The sequence below is a fragment of the Larimichthys crocea genome, chromosome VII, assembly GCF_000972845.2.
Source record: "Larimichthys crocea isolate SSNF chromosome VII, L_crocea_2.0, whole genome shotgun sequence".
Classification (NCBI taxonomy): domain Eukaryota; kingdom Metazoa; phylum Chordata; class Actinopteri; family Sciaenidae; genus Larimichthys; species Larimichthys crocea.
The window spans coordinates 20,466,624-20,485,952 of NC_040017.1; the positions used below are offsets into that span (position 1 = coordinate 20,466,624).

At 40.0% G+C, this 19,329-nt stretch overlaps 1 protein-coding gene across 2 annotated transcripts in view; it reads left to right on the plus strand.

Moving 5' to 3' along the window:
- pitpnm3 (PITPNM family member 3) overlaps positions 1–19,329 on the plus strand; it is a 91,754-nt gene that overhangs the window by 20,049 nt on the left and 52,376 nt on the right. Inside the window, exon 3 of one of the 2 annotated variants that reach the window (XM_027280713.1) lies at positions 12,668–12,778. In XM_027280713.1, coding sequence (XP_027136514.1) covers positions 12,668–12,778 — 111 coding nt within the window. The remainder of the gene's footprint in view (positions 1–12,667; positions 12,779–19,329) is intronic. The other variant, XM_027280714.1, reaches the window with a different exon arrangement.

Genomic DNA, 19,329 nt, shown 5'->3' on the forward strand with positions numbered 1-19,329 from the left:
ACTCACAAAAATGTGAAAGGCTCTGTCCAGAGCCAGTGTTTGGTTTGTCTATTTGGGCTACTACAGAAACATGGAACATGGCGAACTAATGAAAACATAGTTATCAGTATTCTATTCAATTTCTGCCATATTCTGTAAATAGATGCTCTAAATGTGACACACTGGACCTTAATGATTTTTTTTGGGGGGGGTTGAACCTTTATTGGAGATTAGCAGCTAAAAAGTGACAGGAAAGTGGTGAGAGAGGGGGGGGCTGTGGCAAGGACTGAGCCTCTGTGCATGGGGCGCCTGCTCTGTCAGGTGAGCTAACAGGTGCCCATCACACTGGACTTTTAAACAGTATGTTTATTTTTAGAAAAGCTGAAGTTGTAAACTGATTTTCTGTCCATTGACTAATCGATTAATTACGTCATGTATCAGCTCTAAAAAAAAAATGGAAGTATGGAAATCTTATGGGGCTTCTAGAGGTTCAGTTTACATGTTATTAAGTCCCTCTGCTGAAAAAGAGCAGAGAGCTGTCTTTTGTTTTTTTTAAAGCTGAGGAAATGTGATGAATGAATCATAAGACCATGGGGAATTTTATGGCCATTACTGTATGTTGTGGTATAAGTTAATGTGCATCTGTGATGTGTGTTGTTATGACTGAATTGGGTGAAATATAAGTGCAGAACGAACCAGAAGGCAGAATGGACCATGCATTAACTTTAATCGGTCTTAATTGATTAAAACGATTGTCCACTTTACTGCTGAAGATTCTTGCAAATTTATTCAATGATGTTGGACTGACCAGAAATAGACACACTTGAGAACTTGTTGGACTACTAGCCTTTTCACAGTCCCCGAGGGAGTTCATCAGCGAATAAGTGGAATACTTATCCCACCAATTATCCCATCCAAGTGCTTATTTCCCCAAGAGACCGATGGCTGAGATACTATGTACGATCAATTATGTGTTATTATTATTAAGATGTTCTTATTTTACATGAAGTCAGTCAATAGCCAGGGGTGTGTTGTGAGTTTCTGGTGTCCAGCATCCTTTCATGTGATACAAAAACATGCCGAAAATGAGGCTCGATGGATTAGAGGCTGTCTGAAACGTTTTGTCCGTGGTGGAAATTTTAAGTACTGTGCTAAGAAGAAGTCACATCTTTCATTCTCCTCTATCTGTCTCGTCTGTGCTTGCTTTTGTTTATCTCTTTCATTCTCCCTGCCTCGAACTTTCAGTCGCTTCCCTCCCCTAATTTGGACTTCCCTTCACTTCCTTTGCCTCGCATATTCTGTTTGCCAAAAAGGGCACGATTGCTTCACACACTCCTAGAAAGCATGAAATATTTATCCGAGGCACCTGGGATCCTGAGAACAAGGTCACCGTTAAAGAATCACCAGTGGATAAAAAGATGTGCGTTTTTTCTTTGTGAACAGTTCTACCTTATCGTCCTCAAACTTTCTGCAGCGCAAGATTCCACACTCGGCTGTGAAATATCTTTACTGAGTGTGAAAGGGCAGTGAAACAGAGCTTGTGCTTTATCTCTTTTAATTAAATACCATAGGGAGAGACCACCAAAGCAAACAAAAGTAAAGAAACGATCAGATATTTCTTCTGTGTGCGGTTGAAATTCATGTTTAATTTAATAGTTTGGGGAAATACACTTGCTTGCTTTCTTGCCGAAGAGATGAGACGATTCACGCCATGTTTCCACGCTAAATATGAATCTACAGCCTGACTCTGTCCAAATTTAAATCAAATCATCTACCAGTACCTATAGCCTCCTAATTAACATGTTATATCTCATTACTTTAATCTTTAAAAGTGTGGGATGTAATGCAGTATGATTTATTGAGACTCCTCAGAAGTTACCGCACCCAGCCACAAAATAACCACCATAAAACCACTATAGTGAGCTTTAGAGGTGCAGATTTACCTTCTGACTGAACCAGGCTCACTGTTTTCCCCTGTTTCCTGTCTTTGGCTAAAAAGCTGTCGGCCGAAGCTTCATATTGAATGACCAGCCATGAGTGCGGCAATAATCTTTACATCTAAGGCTGTTTTTAAGACCAAATCAGGCGTTGCGGTGTGAGGCGAGGACTGCTGGGTTTGTCTTTATTTGTGCTGAACGTAACTGCTATGAAACAATCAGAAAATAACTTTTTATAGTGCTGATCCATCGCTCTGTCACTTTTTATTGCTCGACCACTCCTTTTTCTCTCCTTCTCTCTTGCTGTCTCATGGTTTCTCATAATTTCATGCATACAGATTAATCAAACATGATATAACGTGTTCGAGTTGTATTTTGTTACCTTTGGACAGAGCCAAGCGCTAGCTGATTCCCCCTGTTTCCAGTCTTTATGCTAAGCTAAGATAACCAGCTTCTCGTTGCAGATTCATACTTAACAAGCAGACATATACCTCCATAACAGAACTAATGGGAACAGATTTAGTTTTCAGATATTTCAGCCTTGGGACATAGAGTGTAAAGGTTTTGGGAACAAAGCCTCTGATCAAACAATGAATCTGTATTGTTTTGGTTTGGTTTATTGTATTTCAGTTATTAATTGGGCAGCTTCACATATCCATCCTGTCAAGTTGTAACCTGACCTGAACTCCAGATTTTTGTGGTGAAGGTTTTTATTCCAATCTTTATTATTATTTTTATTTTTATTTTTCATCTCTTGGATTATTATTTGCCAGCTTGTTTTACAGAGACCAAACTTCTCACATGCACAACACTGGAAAGACTTTGTAGGAGGCTGGAAATGTTTTTTTAGGTCTAGATTTTGAAACAAATTATCCTACTGCATTATCCTTCCAAGTTGCATGAAAGCTTCAAGGAGCTTCATGTGACATTGAAAGATGAAAAATAACAAGAATAAAGGAGGAGGAGGTGTTTTCATTTCTTTGCAGTTGCTGTGTGACTTTATTGTCTGAGGAGGGGGGGAGTGGAGCTTGGTTCTGCAGAAAAAGGCAACAGAGCAAGTTATTCCAAACATAAACATTTGCTCCTCAGTATGAAGAATGCCTCCCTTAAAAGGGAAACCAGAACAAGGTCATAAAAGGGTTGTTGTAATTATGGCACACTACAGTCGCTTGTTAACTGCAAGTCTCTCAATTTCAGCTGCACATAACGTGACATAATGTGTCTGGTAGTTTTTTTCGGTTCTCATCGTAACTTTTTTCCTTTTTAATGTTTTTCTCGCTCATTCACTGTGTCTTTTATTATTTTCGAAATGTAAAATGTGTCAAGTGCTTCTTGAAAACAAGGTGACGCATCTCAAGGGGATCATCCTGCGAACTATAAGTGTTCAGAAATGGTTGTATTCTGATGCTGTTCTGCTGCTTTCTTGAGACTCTCCAGTGCACATGGGTAGTGGCAGCGGTTTCAAGCTGATCAAAGACTATGAAGAACAAAGCTTTGTGTTTGCTAAATGAAAATGCATCTACAAGTGCAGTCCACAAGTATCTGGCATTTTATAACCCAGCTAATTGGATTTGACATGGAACAATGTTTAAGAGATGTTATCCATGATGGTGTCCACAACACTAACAACACAACACTCGTAGGTTTGTAAAAATCAATTTTGAAGCTCAAAATCTGCATCTCTCTCTGCCGCCATGTTTGTAGTCTTGTTTCTTCCACCTCTGCACTAATCTAAAAATCAGCATCGGTGGACCTGAGGCGGGCTGAAAAACACCTGGGTGCTCAACAAGCCATCTGTAACGTCACCTGTCAGTTCTTGAAAATATATATTTAGGCAAAATTATGGTTTAATTAAGAAACTGCAAAAAGAAAATCCATATTGAGGTAATAAGGATAGCCGATGTTGGGAAACCCTTTGGGGAAAATTTGTGAATTCTGCAGAAAAGAATTATCAGAGGGGCTCACAGAAGGATTCACAATGCAGACTCTGAGACCAAAGTGGTGGTTCAAAAAGGTTTTACTAGTCCGACTAAAAAAACACAAATACAGGCAACAGTACAAATCCGAAAGGCAAAAATCGTGGTCAGAAAAAACAGGCTTGAGGTTGAAGATCAGGTAATCAACGGACAAGAATACTAGACAAAGAGACGCTGTACATGACAAGACGAACTGGCCACAAACAAAGGGAGCACTGATACTAAATAGAGGGAAAAGTGGAGGGGAAACAATCAGGCACAGGTGAAACACATGAGGGAGGCAGGTAATCAGAGAGCAGAGGAAGGCGGAGACCTGAAAGATAAGACAGGAGGATAACAGATAACATGATGGTTCCAGACATGACAAGAATCACTTGACTTGTAAATAAAAGACCATGAAGAAGAATAGCATTAGACACCAACTTTTGATTTTTGACAGTTCTGTTGCTAAGAACACAGTTTGGTACCAGAAAAAAAGTGGTACCTCCAAGGAAACTGTAGTTCCTCAAACAGACACTAAAGGTTGACCACAGAACAAGTCAGTCTCCATAAGTCCCCATGTTAAAATGTCCAACTTCACAGCAGAAATAAACACGTTTACAGCCTGGTACAAAAAACAGTTTTGGTCTCTATAGCTAATTTCCCTGTTCATGACAACTGTACTGAGTCTGAATTTTTATAGAATCCACCTCTTCAAATTATATTAAGGCTTAAAGTTATGCAGGATTAACAGCGTGGACTCTTTGATTGACGGGTAGTTACAGATGATTTGTTTGAGCACCCAGGTTCATTCAGCCTGCTGTTCCAGCCGATCCATGCTATAGTGATTGGCAGGACTGCCAAGATGGCGACAGCCAGCCAGAGCCACAGGCCAGAGCTTCAAAATGGCTCTTCAAAAACCTGTGGGTGACGTCACAGATTTCCTGTAAAATATCAACAATGTAAATCTTATTGAAGAACAGAGAAGTGGATAAGAAATCCATCAACATCTCTGTGTTGTTTCTATCAGTGTCTTTCTGTCAGTAGATATTGTTGTGTCAGCCGGTGTTTGTGCGACATGGTGCGGAGGCAGCACAGCTGTTTGGCTGGATGGTTTGATGTTGTCATCTCTGTTGATCAGCTCCTCTGACATCTGCACAGCTGCCTCTGGCAAAACCAGAAGTCCCCCCCCACCACCACCACCAAACATTCTCACAGCCCTCTCGAGCTGGCCTGCAGTGATGATGAAAACAGAAGTGTATCACAGTCCACTGACAGAGCAGCGAGTCTTAGTCCGACACACCGAAAGATCAAAGTGAAGATACTGAGCGGCTTCATGACCCGTCCACCTGTAGCGTCACCTCTACTGTCGAATATGAAACGTTTGTTTTCCTCCACTGACAGCTGAAACTCAGTTTATCTGTGATCCAGACACAGAAGCTCTCAAATGTGTGTTCAAACCAAAGAAAGGAGATAAGACATTGAAAGAGGAAAAGCAAAATCCGGCAAAGTAATCTTGTTATGAAAAGGTCGCATTTCTTATTTTGTTGAATGTACTTTTCTACCATTGAGCTGTTTGAAGCTGAGTGAAGCTGACACATGCAGAAATGCTGCAAAGTCTCAGAGGATGTACTTTAGAAAACCAATACAGGCTTTTTCTTTTGACCACTTACTCATTTACACATTTCATTTCTTTGATGTTTCTACTGCACAAAAAGATTGTTCACTGAATAATTTGGGCAAGATTTAATACTGTAGACCCTTCTTAGCATTTTGTTCACATTTCATGATTTTACCAATAGCACCGTTTCATCTTCATCAGTTTGCTGAGAAATCTCAGCAGGATGGAAGACTGCATTTTAAATATTTGTTCAACAAGATGAACGCTGCGCTTCACCCCGGAAAACTCTGGATCTGTCAGTTTTGTTATTTGTGCAATGTGAAGACAATATTTAGATTTCTCTAGCCTGTTTGCAAACTGGGAATTGAATAAAGAGCTTCATAAAATGTCTTTTTTATCATTAAACCCTGATAATACAGTAAACTGCGTGTCAAAGTAGGCTCACAGGCCAAAAAAGATATTTTTGAAGTGCAGAATATTCTGTGCTGTGTCATCTCATTGAAAAAAATCTTTAAATGTGTAATGGGCTCTTCAGTAAAGTGTTACAGCTCTTTGGTGGCCGTTCATACCACCGATTTGCAGCAGCAGGGGGTATTTATGCAGGATTGCTTTCATCTTCTTTACTCCATCTAAAGAATCTGATGTTGCCCTCCACTTGCCTGTATAATAATAAATAAAAAGTCATACCTCTCTTTTACTCAGCACACTGCTGGAATCTCCCATCTTCACCATACAAAATCACTCAACCCCTGTTTATGTCTGGAACATGTAAACCTATGAGGGTTTTTTTTTTTGAGTGTGCCTTCAGGCTGCTGAAGCGAATGCCAATACAATTTCCGCATTGTTTATTGACGTGAGCCGTTGACAAATTTGATGTGTGTTAATCCAGATTTGTTATTTGATGACATGAATTTAAATAATGAGACGAACTGACAGATTCAGCCTGAAAGGAAAATTCTTGGTATTGGCTGCTGCTGCTTCAGTGTAATTGCCACGGGAGGTAAACCGTGTTTGTATACAAGTGGGACATCTATTTATTATAAGGCTGCTGGTTTATTATGCTGCTGGATTACACTCTGCACTGTTCATGGATGACAAATGGAAAACTCAAGTCTCTCTGACTAAAGTCATTAATAAAGGTTTTTAGGAAATTATTAAACTTACTGGTAGAATGCACACCATGACATAGTAAATTACATTTATCATTTGAATCGGGCCCGGGCCGGGTTTGGGTAAATGAGCGATCACGTGATGCGTTTCGATCTGCGCAAGACAGGTGCAAAAATGGATGCTGAGGAGGTAAAACGGAAGTTAGCCTGTGGTGACTTTGTGTTGGTTGAGCCAGCGAAAGCAAGGTCTGAGGTGTGGGAAAACTTAGACCATGTACACAATGAAAATAATGAGCCATTGGGCAATGTTAAGTGCAAAAAATGCGACGTTTTGTTGAAATATGACAGCAAAACGACAGGAAATTCGTTGCACAAATTACTCATTTTTGACTGATATGCCATATGCGCACATTTGAATATTGTCAGGCTGCAAATGGGCTCAGGCCGAATTTATCGGGCACGGGCCGGGTCGGGCCTGACTTCTAAGGCCCGTTTTATGCTCTAATATGAGAATCTTTTTTTCCTAACCCTGAGCAGGAATAATCCAATAAGGATATTTGGATGTTTTTATTTTAGCTGCTCATCCACTTCCATCTTAATTTCCATCCATCCATTTCCCATAACTAGTTTATCCTCATCGTCACAGGGCTGACACATGGAGACATACAACATCAAACACAAATGGCTCAAACTGATTTTCAAAACATTATTGAGCTGTAGGTGGAAAAACAACGTTCATCAGCGTCTCCGTCCTGTCCTCACTCACCTCAGTCTTTCATCTATACTGATATTTTGTTGCATGTATCATCAGCCAACTTGTATCTTCTTTCTGGACAGAGGTCTCGTATTCATGCTCGTTTGTTGTACATATTTAACAACGGAGGCGGATTTAATGCTGTACACCTCGACAACAGCAGATTATATGTTGGCGGTGATCCAGATCTTGGAGGGTTGAGTTATACTGCTTTCACATTCTGGTGGTAAAGTCCAAAATCCAGGTCCTCCAAGGCCAAACAGACATTGATTTATGTAAATATTTTATTGAGAAATCAGACCAGGAGAATGTAAATATAAGCTTTTGGGGAAGTTTGCCCAATTTTGTGCTTGCTAATACAAAAACAGACCTTTTGCAAGCACTAAACATCCCCTACAGTGGATTTGAACCACCTGAAACTCAGACATTTTACTGCAGACTTCACAGATAACGTCTTTCTCTCTCTGGTTGAAGGTTTGTTGTGAAATCAGCTGCTGCTGTGTGTGATTTTAATGAAACTGCACAGAGTAATACAGGGATCTTATTTGCATACAGACATAAAAGAAGAAATGAAATTTTAATGATCATCCTAGAGGGGCTAATAAGTAAATACAGATGGGGATTAGGGTAACACAGAGAGATTAAAAGTATAAAAAGCAATATAAAACAAGCAATGAACATCAAAGTTTTATTAACAGCACAAAGTAAACAGCAAGTTATATAGGCCATATATATATGTACACAAGAGAAGATGGAAAAATATACTTGCTGAAGTGCTGTGGCTTGCAAACAATACAACAAAGAATCAAAGACGGTTCAGAAACTCGTCTGTAACAGCGGGCTGCAGAATGGCTTTCAGATAAATGTGCCAGATGACAGAGCTCAAGGACAAAAAGAGAGACGAAAAAGACAGAGAAGACAAGATACTATAGTTACTATTGTATAGTTTAAATTGTGTGGTTTCCAAATTTAACTATGATAGATGAACTAAAAAAATAAATCTTACATTTTTGTATTTATAAAATAGTAACAAGACTATGAGTTTACAGTTATGTGAGCAGCTCTGAGACTTCAATATCTCTTTACTATACTAAAAACCTCACACTTCCCCCAAAATGTACAAATGCACTTTTAGTTATATACTTATATCATAACACTTTGCATACAGAGCAGGTCTAGACTGTACTCTTATTTTACACAGACTCAGCAGTTTCCACCTTGAGCAAGCGCTTGATGACAGTGGCAAGGAAAAACTCCCTTTAAGAGGCAGAAACTTTGAGTATAACTGAGGTGGTGGGTGGCCATCTGCTGCAAGTTTAGAGAGAGAGGAAGACAGAGAGAGATACACAGTCACAATAAAAATAATGTTAACTAAAGCTAAAAACTTTAATCCATGAGAACCTGTGATCAGAGATAGAAATGCACGGACTGGCATGTTAACACAATTACAATGACAACGTGTACGCCGTGTATTGTTTACCATGGTCACCAACTTTGTTTAGTGAGTTAGTGTGCTAACATTTGCTAATAAGCACTAAACACAAAGTACAGCTGAGGTTAGAAACCAAAATAAAATGATGTTGTAGGTAAAAAGTCAAATTTCATGACCATCAATCCAATCGTTGTTGAGGCATTTCACCCAAAATCATGAATGTGAACCTCGTTGTGCTACTAGGAAAAAAAGACAAAGCCATCAACAGGTAGGATTCATCATCTGGGAACAATGAATGTCATGAACAAAAAATATTTAAGCCAATCCTGAACTGATTCCAATAAACAATAGATTTGAGTTGAGATATTTAAGAGGATCACCAAAGGCAATTCATATGAATACTATTTAAGACTTAAATCATGACTTTGATACATTTTCTTTCTCACTTTTATATATCTAGTTAAAGATATATTGTCTGCTCATGAGCTGTACTCTCTGTGTTTCAGTGCCATCCATCATTGGTAGCTTTTCCTGACAGACTCATTCTGTTCGTGCCATTTTACAGGATCAACTCTAAAGCAATATCATTTTCATAGTGTGTCATTAAAAGTTGAATTAGTATTTAGGTAATTACACAGCTGGAACTGATTAGATCAAGAAATTGGAAAAAAAACAACAGTGTTGGAGGTCAACCGAGGCCACTTTGACAACAATCACGACATCTGTCCCTCGATCTTCTACCCCGACACTTACTCACTGTGAGCTGACAGGCTGAAGGATGTTTCTAAATCTCTTTTCTCTCCCTCGAGGCTGTTGGCTCCAGGCACATCTCACACCTATATTTCTCTTTGCGCCTGTTGTTGAAATCAGATTTTTGCTTTTCTCTGATATATTCCAAAAGCAGCAGATATGGTTAGTTTCACTCGATTTGCTTTATTCTCTTGGTTATTTGCGCATTTCATTTGTCGGTGCTGCACATGATCTCCGCCAATCGGCGTTCTGTAGTGTAGGTTGTTTTTACTTTACTGAAACACGTTTTGCTTCTCAGAGGAGCTTCTGTTTTGGCTGTGAGTGTCTCTTCTCACCTCTCCCTGCAGGAGATGATTCAGTAACCTGTGCTTTCGGGGTTTGGTGTAAAGCCTGCTTTGCATTCTCCTCCAGCCCAAACACAGGCTTTTTTATATCCTGCAACGCTTTGTTCAGATCCAATATGCACCTCTCTTTAGTCTCTTTCTCTCTCCTCTCCGGCTTCTTTCTGCTTGTCTGTGTATATTTAAATCTGCAAGCGTGTGTGTTATGTCTCTGCATCATTTAATTTAGCTCAGTATTATGTGTCCAGAGGGGAGAGAGGGCACCAAAGGGGGAATGGAGACAGAGCAAGAAAGAGCGAAAGACAAACTGTGACCAAAAGACTGGCCGCTGTTTGATCCAAATGGACAGGCTGTGTCAAGTCTTTCAGATCTGCCAGGCAGGCATGTGTGCGAGACGAGAGAAGTCTGTCAGGTAGAAGGTTTTTCTTGCTGTATGACTCATCCTGTCTTAGACTGTCTTGGATGACACTCTGTGACAAGGAGACAGCCGTTTTCGTCACACAGAACCACACAGCACACCTGGCTTGACTTTCTGGTTGAGATATAGACAGAGTTTCTCATTTACCGTGACAGTGCGGTGGTCTTTATGCCTGTATGTCAACATCCAATTTTTAATTTCTGGCTGTTTAGACCTTTGTTTGGGTTTTCAATATGGCAGAAATGGAATATAATCTCCATAACTATGTTTTCATTCATGTATATCATATGTATCACCTGAAAGTAAAACATTTTTTGACCCTAGAATGAGTTTTCATATCTACAAACACTGCTGATCCTCTTTCAAGTTGAACCACGTAGTTTCTCCTTTACGCTAGTAAGGAGAGGGTGAGGCGAGGGGTCTTAAAATGGAGCAATTGCACCACTAGATGGCACTAAATCCTACACACCGGACCTTTAATTTAGGTGGATTTTATTGAGCTTCACTGTACAAAGTGATGTATGTACAGAGTTTGACACTAGAAGGATGAAAATGAAAAGTTTTGATGTACTCACTGAAAATCCAGATTTTAGGGGTGCACTACAAGCATGATCTGTGACATCCAAAATACTTTGGAAGCTACTCCTGGTCCAATATTCAACGTGCAAAAGCCTCCACTGCACATACGTTGCAAACATGTTTTATCTGTTGTAGCGGTTCAAGAGTAGATGTTATTTCAAAAATCTTTTCAAAGATAATTGAACATTTTTTTGTGAAAAGAACATATCAGATACAATTTTTAGGTGTCTGTTAAAACATGTCAAGAATCCACAGGTTTTGGGCAGGTAAACGGTTCAGATTCAAGAGGCTGGAAAGCAAAGACACGAAGTGACATTTGCAATCTAGCAACTGACTGTGGAAAAAGAGCTGGCCTACTGACTGGTCTGATTACAGGGCGAAGTGGGAGTCAGGTGAGTAGTATGATGGGAAAGTCTGAGGGGAATTCTGGTTGACAGGTGGAGAGTGGTAATGAGTGAAATGCCTTTATAAGAAATGAAGTGGTTTGGGGAAGTGGGAATGTGGCTGAAAAAGGGGAGAATAAAAACAACTGAGGCAGCTGTCGGGACATGAAACAAACTCTATGTAATGGTTTTACTACATCTGGCTGCTGCCGAAGGGTGGGGAAACATGCTGAAAGGAAAACTGTGGTTTAGATTTTGCAGTGCTAATATCTTGAATTGTTGAGATGTTACTAAAATAGAGTCACGTAGGTCTCACAGGTCGACTTTCAATTATCTACCAGTGATTATACACAAAATGGGCTGCAAACTGGTGGATGGTTTGGGCAATGAGTCTACCATTAACCTTTGTGTTCTCTTCAAATGCTAAAGTTTTGTTTACAACCTGTTTGCTGCTCTGAAGGAACTATTTGTTAGTGATTCTGTCACGTTCAGAGATATCAAGCAAAACTAAACCGATGTTGTATTAAACTGTAGCAGCAAGAACTTGTTTTGTTTGAATATCATGTATGAAGACACACCTACTGTTCCGTGGTTAATGGCGGTAAAGTGCTAGATTGTGCATATTTCATTATATCACACTCTGTTTTTTGGCACGAACAGGGAATGTAAACACGACAGTGTTTGTTTACAGTGTAAACTCCACAGGAGGCCTTTTAAATGGAGCGCCGGCAGCGCTGATGCAGCACGTATGACATTAAATCTTTATCAGCGAATAATCAAACAGCAGACCGTGGCATGGCTGAAGGTTTGACAATGAGGATGGTGTACTTTAGAAACAGATGAATATCTGGTAATCCAGCTTAATAAGCATGTTACACTGCTCTCCTTGGGGTGTATTTAATCGTTGTAAACATCATTCAGAGCAAATCTACATCATTTGCAACACAATAGCTATTCATTTGTGTTCAGCCATGACGAGCCATGTGAAAGATATGTGTTTGCCAGGCAGACCCTGCTGTTTGCCGTGTCATGTGGCAGTTTTGTTTACTCCTGCACATTAAGCTGTCTGCACAGGTTGGGATAAGCAGCATGTGCCCTTCGGTAAGCCAAGTTTAAATAGAGTAGTAACCACACCCAACTGGCACAAATCAGAGCCGTGTTGTTTGGGTGCACGCTCTGATAAATTGTGGGCTAAAATGGCAGATATCCTACATGTGAGTGGCAAAACACCAGCAGGGTGAACTGTAGGTGTGTGGGGTGTTTTATTTATTTGACTTTAGCTCAGCAACAACGAGTCGCCATGTTATTGATTTGCAATGAGAGGAATGGGATTTTGCTGCACTGTCTTACTCCTCTTTGCTTATGTGTGTGTGTGTGTGTGTGTGTGTGTGTGTGTGTGTGTGTCCCAGCAGATGTTATGGAGGGGAAGAGCGCCATTCTGCTGGGCATGAGTCAGTGGAACTCAAATGACCTGGTGGAGCAGATTGAAACTCTGGGACATATGGAGGACCAGTCGAATGGTACACACACACACACACACACACACCTACACACATGCACAATAAAGTGTGTATTTTGCTTGCTCACACGTTCATAATGAAAGTTTAAATTGTCTGGAAGAAGTCTTTCACTGAATGATGGTGATGGTGGCAGGTCTGCAGATGGACTGTAGCTTCTGTTTAAAGCTGCATTAAAACAACACTGCATAGAAATTTGTATTTTTGCGATTAAGCGCAGTGCCACTGTCGTAAAATACGAACAGCCGTACACGTGTCCAGCTCTGCGTCTGTTTTTCAGCCTTTAATATCACAAAGCTCTCACCATCAACTATCAAAGTCAGTCCCAGATTTAGTCCTCTGATTTTCTCTTCTTAGCTTCTTCCGTCATCATCACCTTCAGTCTTTCGTTTTGTACATAGAGGCTGCTGAGCCCAGTTACATTGCCAGCTCCGGTTCTGGCATTACATTGCTCTGCATCCCAGGCCTGAAAACCTCTTTCTAGTGGTCCAAACACTAACACTTTACTCTACTAAAGTACTCTGAGACAAAGTCAGGAAACTCTGTAAATCACAGAGTTGGTGCAGAACAGCTAGAGGACATTAGAGAAAAAACCTGAAAACATTTTCTCCAACAGCAAAACAGTTGGTGGTTACGTCTTTCTCATGGGTGAACGCACCTGCAAAGACAGAGACACCATTAACCTGATTATCTGTCGCATCGTTATTTTATGGTACAAAAGTTACCCAATGTTGCTTTAAGTCATCGTTGATCAGTGGGGGGTGGAAAGAGTCAAAAGAAACTACAATGAATTTATTTCATCGAGGTGTAATGACTAACTCTTTCACACTATGACGAGTCATTTAACGCCATGTTGATATTATTCTACAGTGAAAAAGATTGGATGCTCCTTGCAAAGGGTGAGCATTTGGTTGCAGATGTTTTAGACAAGCATGAATAAACAGAAGCACATACAGAAGGGAGCAGAAGATAAGATTGGCTCAGATCTAACATGCAGATATGTGATGTGGTTCCAGCTCAGTGCTCCTTCACCGTGCTCGGCGATGCCTGGGGAAGAGCACTGAGCTCGAAACATGTGCATATCCGTGTTTGTCCTCTGCTCCTTCTCCGTTGCAGTGTATTTATGCGCATTTAAAGCATCACTTGAAATAAAATTCCAACATTTTCCAATCTTTTCCACATCTGTTTAAAGCCGCCGTCACATTTCAAACAAAACCTGACAAGACTACAAATGAGCCAAACACAGATATGTAGGCGTGCTCAGCTTCCTTTTTGCTCTCTCCAATACATTCCTCAAAAAGAAATTGATTAATGAGACAGCAAAGATGTAGATATTGAAACACTTTCCTTCTTTTCTGCCTTCCTGTCTACCCTTCCTCATTACTCTTACTTCAATGTCCCTGAGGACTAATGTGGGAAGTGCTTTTCTTTATTTTTGCCTGAACCTTTTTTTAGAGAATAAAAATGAAACAATAAAATAGACAGGTGCCTGCACAGAGCAATAGAAACAATACTTGTCTTTCAGTAGTTTCAATTTTTAATTACTTTCTACATTGTAGATTAAAACTAAAGACCTAAATAATATGTTGTCAACAAAAAAAAAGCAAAATGCGTTTTTATATTTTAGATTGTTCAAAGTGCCCTTTGCTTTAAACACTCTTCATTCTCTCAATCAGCCTCATGAGGGTAGTCACCTGGAAAGCTTTTAAATTAGCAGCTGTGCCTTTTCAAAAGTTAATTAGTCGAGTTTCTCGTCCTCTTAATGTGTTTAAGACCATCAGTTGTGTTTTTTTCAGAGGTAGTGTTGGCATACAGTAAAAAGCTCTATCCGACCACTGTAGCATTTCATACCATGACAAGAGAAACAAAAGTCCAGCATTACTTTAAGACATGCAGGCCAAGAGCTTTGAAGGTATCTTAAAGTGCAGTTGCAAAAACCATCAAACGCTATGATGAAACCGGCTGTCTTGAGGACCACACCAAAAAAAAGACGAAACGTTACCTCTGCTGCAGAGGATAAAGTCATTACAGTTGCCAGCCTAGAAATCCCCAATTAATAGCACCAACGTAGATGTTTCACAGAGTTCAGGTAGCAGACACGTCTCTGTACATCAACTGTTCGGAGAAGACTGCGTAAATCAAGACTTCATGGTCGATTTACTGTAAAGAAACCAAAAGAAGAGGACTGCGTGGGCCAAAACAACCAAAGAAATGAACATTAGACTAGTGGAAAACTGAACTTTGAGACTGAGTGTGCATGGCGGTGTGATAGTGTGGGGGAGCTTTGCTGGTGACACTGTTTATTCAGGTGGTGTCCAAACTTTTAATTGGTCCTGTGATTATGAAACAAACAGTATTTTCCTATTAATCATCAACACAGACTTTATATCAAGTGATTTTTCTTATGAATTCTTCCTGCAAGAAAGTTATTTAATTAGATTTATTCATTCAAGTCTCTGGTGTGATTATCCAACCACAGTAACTCAATAACATATCGCCCAGAGATTTAACAGCACAGTGTTTTTCAGACACAGTAAGAAAGGTTCAGCGTGTGCCTTCAAAGATCATGAATCAGCACTGGGAGTTATGCAGATGAGTGGTTTTTAATAGAATAGTCGAACTCCCTCAGCACGGGGTTCCTTTTATAAGAGGACATTTAATCACAGTTGTCAGGAAAACATTTTTAACATGTCACTCTCCATTACGGTTATAAAGCTATGTGTGAGAGTTAAGTGGTATCAGTCAACATATTACCTAAATAAAGATTCACATCAGGTATCTCTATTTTGTGTGCTTCTTCAGCCAAAGATAAAAGCACAGTGGCTTTAAATTGGAGTCAGTTTATCCATATGGGAAGAAATCAATGATAATTAAAGCTGCAAGCAGCGATAAACAGGTGCTTACACTCTGAGCACTACACTTATAATATATGAGTTAGATATCACTTCCTGTGCCGCTGTGTGGTGCTGGAGAAGGCTTGCTAATTAAACTTAATGGGTGCAGGTTAATAGTAAAAAAAAAGTGACCTCCTAAGTCCTTTCCTAACCACTCTTCCTTGACCTTGATGGAAAATGTCATGAGGTCAAGGAAAGATGAAGGAGAATTCATAAAGACAGCCGCGGTGTTCAGACAGTCTGACTACACGTACACTAGGCTACGTCATGATGCGACTGCGGGTGTTATTGAACATGTAAATATACTTCAGGGTCATTTTGCTCCTTCCTAAGCAAAACAGACTAGGTGTAGACGACAGTGTGAAAGCTTTGTGTAAAACTCAAGGCCTACTTTCTGTTGTCAGTAGGTGGCACTATGACTGAATCTTGGCATGTAGATGTGTAGCTATTTTTGTGAAGTTTGGGGCATATTTGACAATGTAACGTGAAGTTACAACAACTATCTGTGTCATGGTGACACAACAAAATTCAACGGCATGATCCGGACACACCATTCGATAAAAAACTCCCGGTTAGATCTTGAGATGATCTGATGTCCATTCGGTTCATTCTTTAGGAAGAGTCGATTAAAGTATAATGCTTATAAATCAACTAAAAATCAACACTTAATTCAAAATGGCTATCTGGACATGATACACGTGCGCATCGGTCCTCATACATATCAGTGAAACGTGTCGTAGTAGCTGCCATTTTTGCCACATTCATACTGGCGACGCATTTATCTGACACATTTCATGAGGAACACCTTGAACCTCTCAAATAATAATTAATTTGATTAAATAATAATAATCATCAAAGCAATTCGCTTACTTTTGATAAGACTCAAAGGCCAGGGGATTGAAATGATTCATGTGAAATTAAAGCTTATTAGCTCCGACCATAGCTCACTCTGGTCGGTGCTCGCACCCTAATAACATGGTTTCTACACAAACTGTGCTTTACAGCTCCTCTATTAGCCCTGTTCTGTAGTTTCTGATTTTGTTTACTGGTAAACGCTCTCGATTGTAAAGGTCAGTTTTGAGATTTGACAAACTGGAGTGCACGCTTTTAATCACTGCCGTCCAGTGTAGGAGTGTAGTCTGGTCCTGCAGAGATGAAAAGAAATCACTCCTGCAGGGCTGCTGTACTAAGTCAGGTGGTGCTAACCGAAGAAGTGGGCACAATGTGAATATTTAACACCCCCCACACACCCTATCAACAGGCTACTCAAAAAACAGTAATGACCTGTGAAGTGCTCCACAGCAGCAGTACAGAGTCAGAGTTACTGTAGTGCTCCAGAACAATGTCGATAATAGAAATGCCTGTCAAAATAACAAACACAAAGAGCTGCCACATTAGATATAATCCATCTAAAAGCATAAGTCTGATGATATATTAAATGTTTTCTCTCATCATATCATATAATTTAACTGACTGAATGTTATTGCATCAGCATAGATCATAAACCTACATAAATCATGAATTCACTCCACAATATATAAGAAATATATAGAATATCACCAGTCTTATTATTTAATATGCCACTCAGATGTCAGACGAGTTCCTGTCATCAGCCTCGTCGGGTATTTTTTCAGTGTTATGATTCTTGTGGTACCAAACTGTGTCCCTGGATAGTACTGAGAAAATACCTCCAGGCTGAAACAGGTTTGCAGGTCTGACGCCTAAGAAAAAAAAATGCTATAAACCCATAAATGCCAACCAGTCAATCGAGATCAGGGTGTGAACACCTTTTTGAACGGAGTGTCGAATCATGTCGAGTCATGAGAAAGAGTTCACTCATAGGTTTAAGCCCACAGATCTCCCAACTTGTTTTTGGCTGTAGCAGTCGGATGTTGTCAGCTTAAAAGCTTTACAAACCTGTAGTACACTACCTGCTCAGCACCACCTGGTGAACATAGTGGAGCATTTAGCAGCTAAAAAGCCAGGCAGGAACTGGTGCAGACCAAACAAAGGAGTGAATTTTGTACTGCTTCAGAACGGTGATATTACTTGTCTGCTGGATGTGAAAACAGGATACTATTTGTAGCTTAACATCTCAGCTTCATGTTTACAGAGTGGACAAAAAACATTTCAAGTCATTTCATCATTCATCATTTCAGGATTGTAAATGAATCATCTTCACTTGTAAAATCAAATGCGGCAATTTGTCAGTGATTGGGTACAGTTGAAGTCATGTTAGAAACCAATTTAAAAACACACGTAACCACAATTTACCTTTAACAGAAACCGAGCTGACAACTTAGACACATCTCGGGCAAAATAGAACCTAATGCATCACATGTCTACTTGTATATGTCAAAGAGGCGACTTGAACCCAGGAATACTTTGGCACCTAACCTCTCTGCTTTGATTCTTTGTAGCATCTTTTCGTGAAGTGATTTGGTTTCTGCAGCTCTAGCTCGTAACTTCACTGTTTTGATTCCCTTCGACTGTGTTTGTCAGAATCTTTTTCAGCCACAGCAGGCAGAAATTTACACCAAAGGATCTCTACAAACCCACTGAAAGCTATCTGAGAAAAAGATTGGCTGCTCAACATATTGCAGCATTTAGCAGCTAAAGAGACCAAAGGAAATCAAAAGAGAGTGAACATTGGACTTAAATGGCTCCAACTGAATGGTAATGTTGCCTTGCCCCCAAATGGAAGAGTATAGGATAGGATAAGTAGCGCCACCGTCATCAGTTACTGTAAATCTCTCCTGCATCAGAAGTCAGATCACGAAACACAAAAGCCTTCTTTGTGGACTATTTCTCCGTTAATGACTGGGCGTCTGGTGTTGGAGCTGGTAGGATCTTGACAAGTTGAGTACATTAAGTACACTACACTGCTATAGAGATGTATATGGTGTCTGTATGGGGCTCAAGCTGGTGAGACGCTGCACCACTGACATTATGTCTCGGTTGGTATTAGTCATGCGGCGTCTCTTCTTTAAAACTGTATGCGCCCCCCCATGTCTGCAGACGGACGCCCACTGAGACCATCTCTCTTTATCTTGTATAATGTATGAAAATATTATGAGTACGCCGGCCAATCTCCCTTTATAAAATAGAAAGATTAGGTGTTCCCACTGTAATATAATCAATGAGAAGCTGCGTCTCATAGAGCAGACTTTCCATTTCAGTCACACCACATGACGGAAATGGTAAAATGTTTGCAAACACCCGTAATATCACATAAAAAAATGTTTTCCAGGATATCTGTTATCAGACCCTCTGAGACGGAAATAAAATACTGTGGCTGCTGGATCCAGTACACATTTAAACTCATAGACCGCTGTTGAGCATTTTACTTGGCGATTGCATTGCATTGTCAGTCTCTCATTAAGTTGTAACAAAGTCAAACTTATCCAAAATAGAAACACGATGCTGGATGCAAATATGCATATAGCGTGCTGCAGTTCTGCCTTGTTTGGTTGTTTACATCGTACGCTTGTGGAGGCACAGGAATATTTAAGACATAAAACTGGGCTGAGATCTAAAAAAAAAAACACCAACAGTAGCTGATCCTGGAGGTGCGGTTAAGTTGAAGAGAATCATGGGATATTTTAAACACGTTGTGTTGCACTGAGCAAATTAAATCAGCAAGATAAAGCAACATAAATC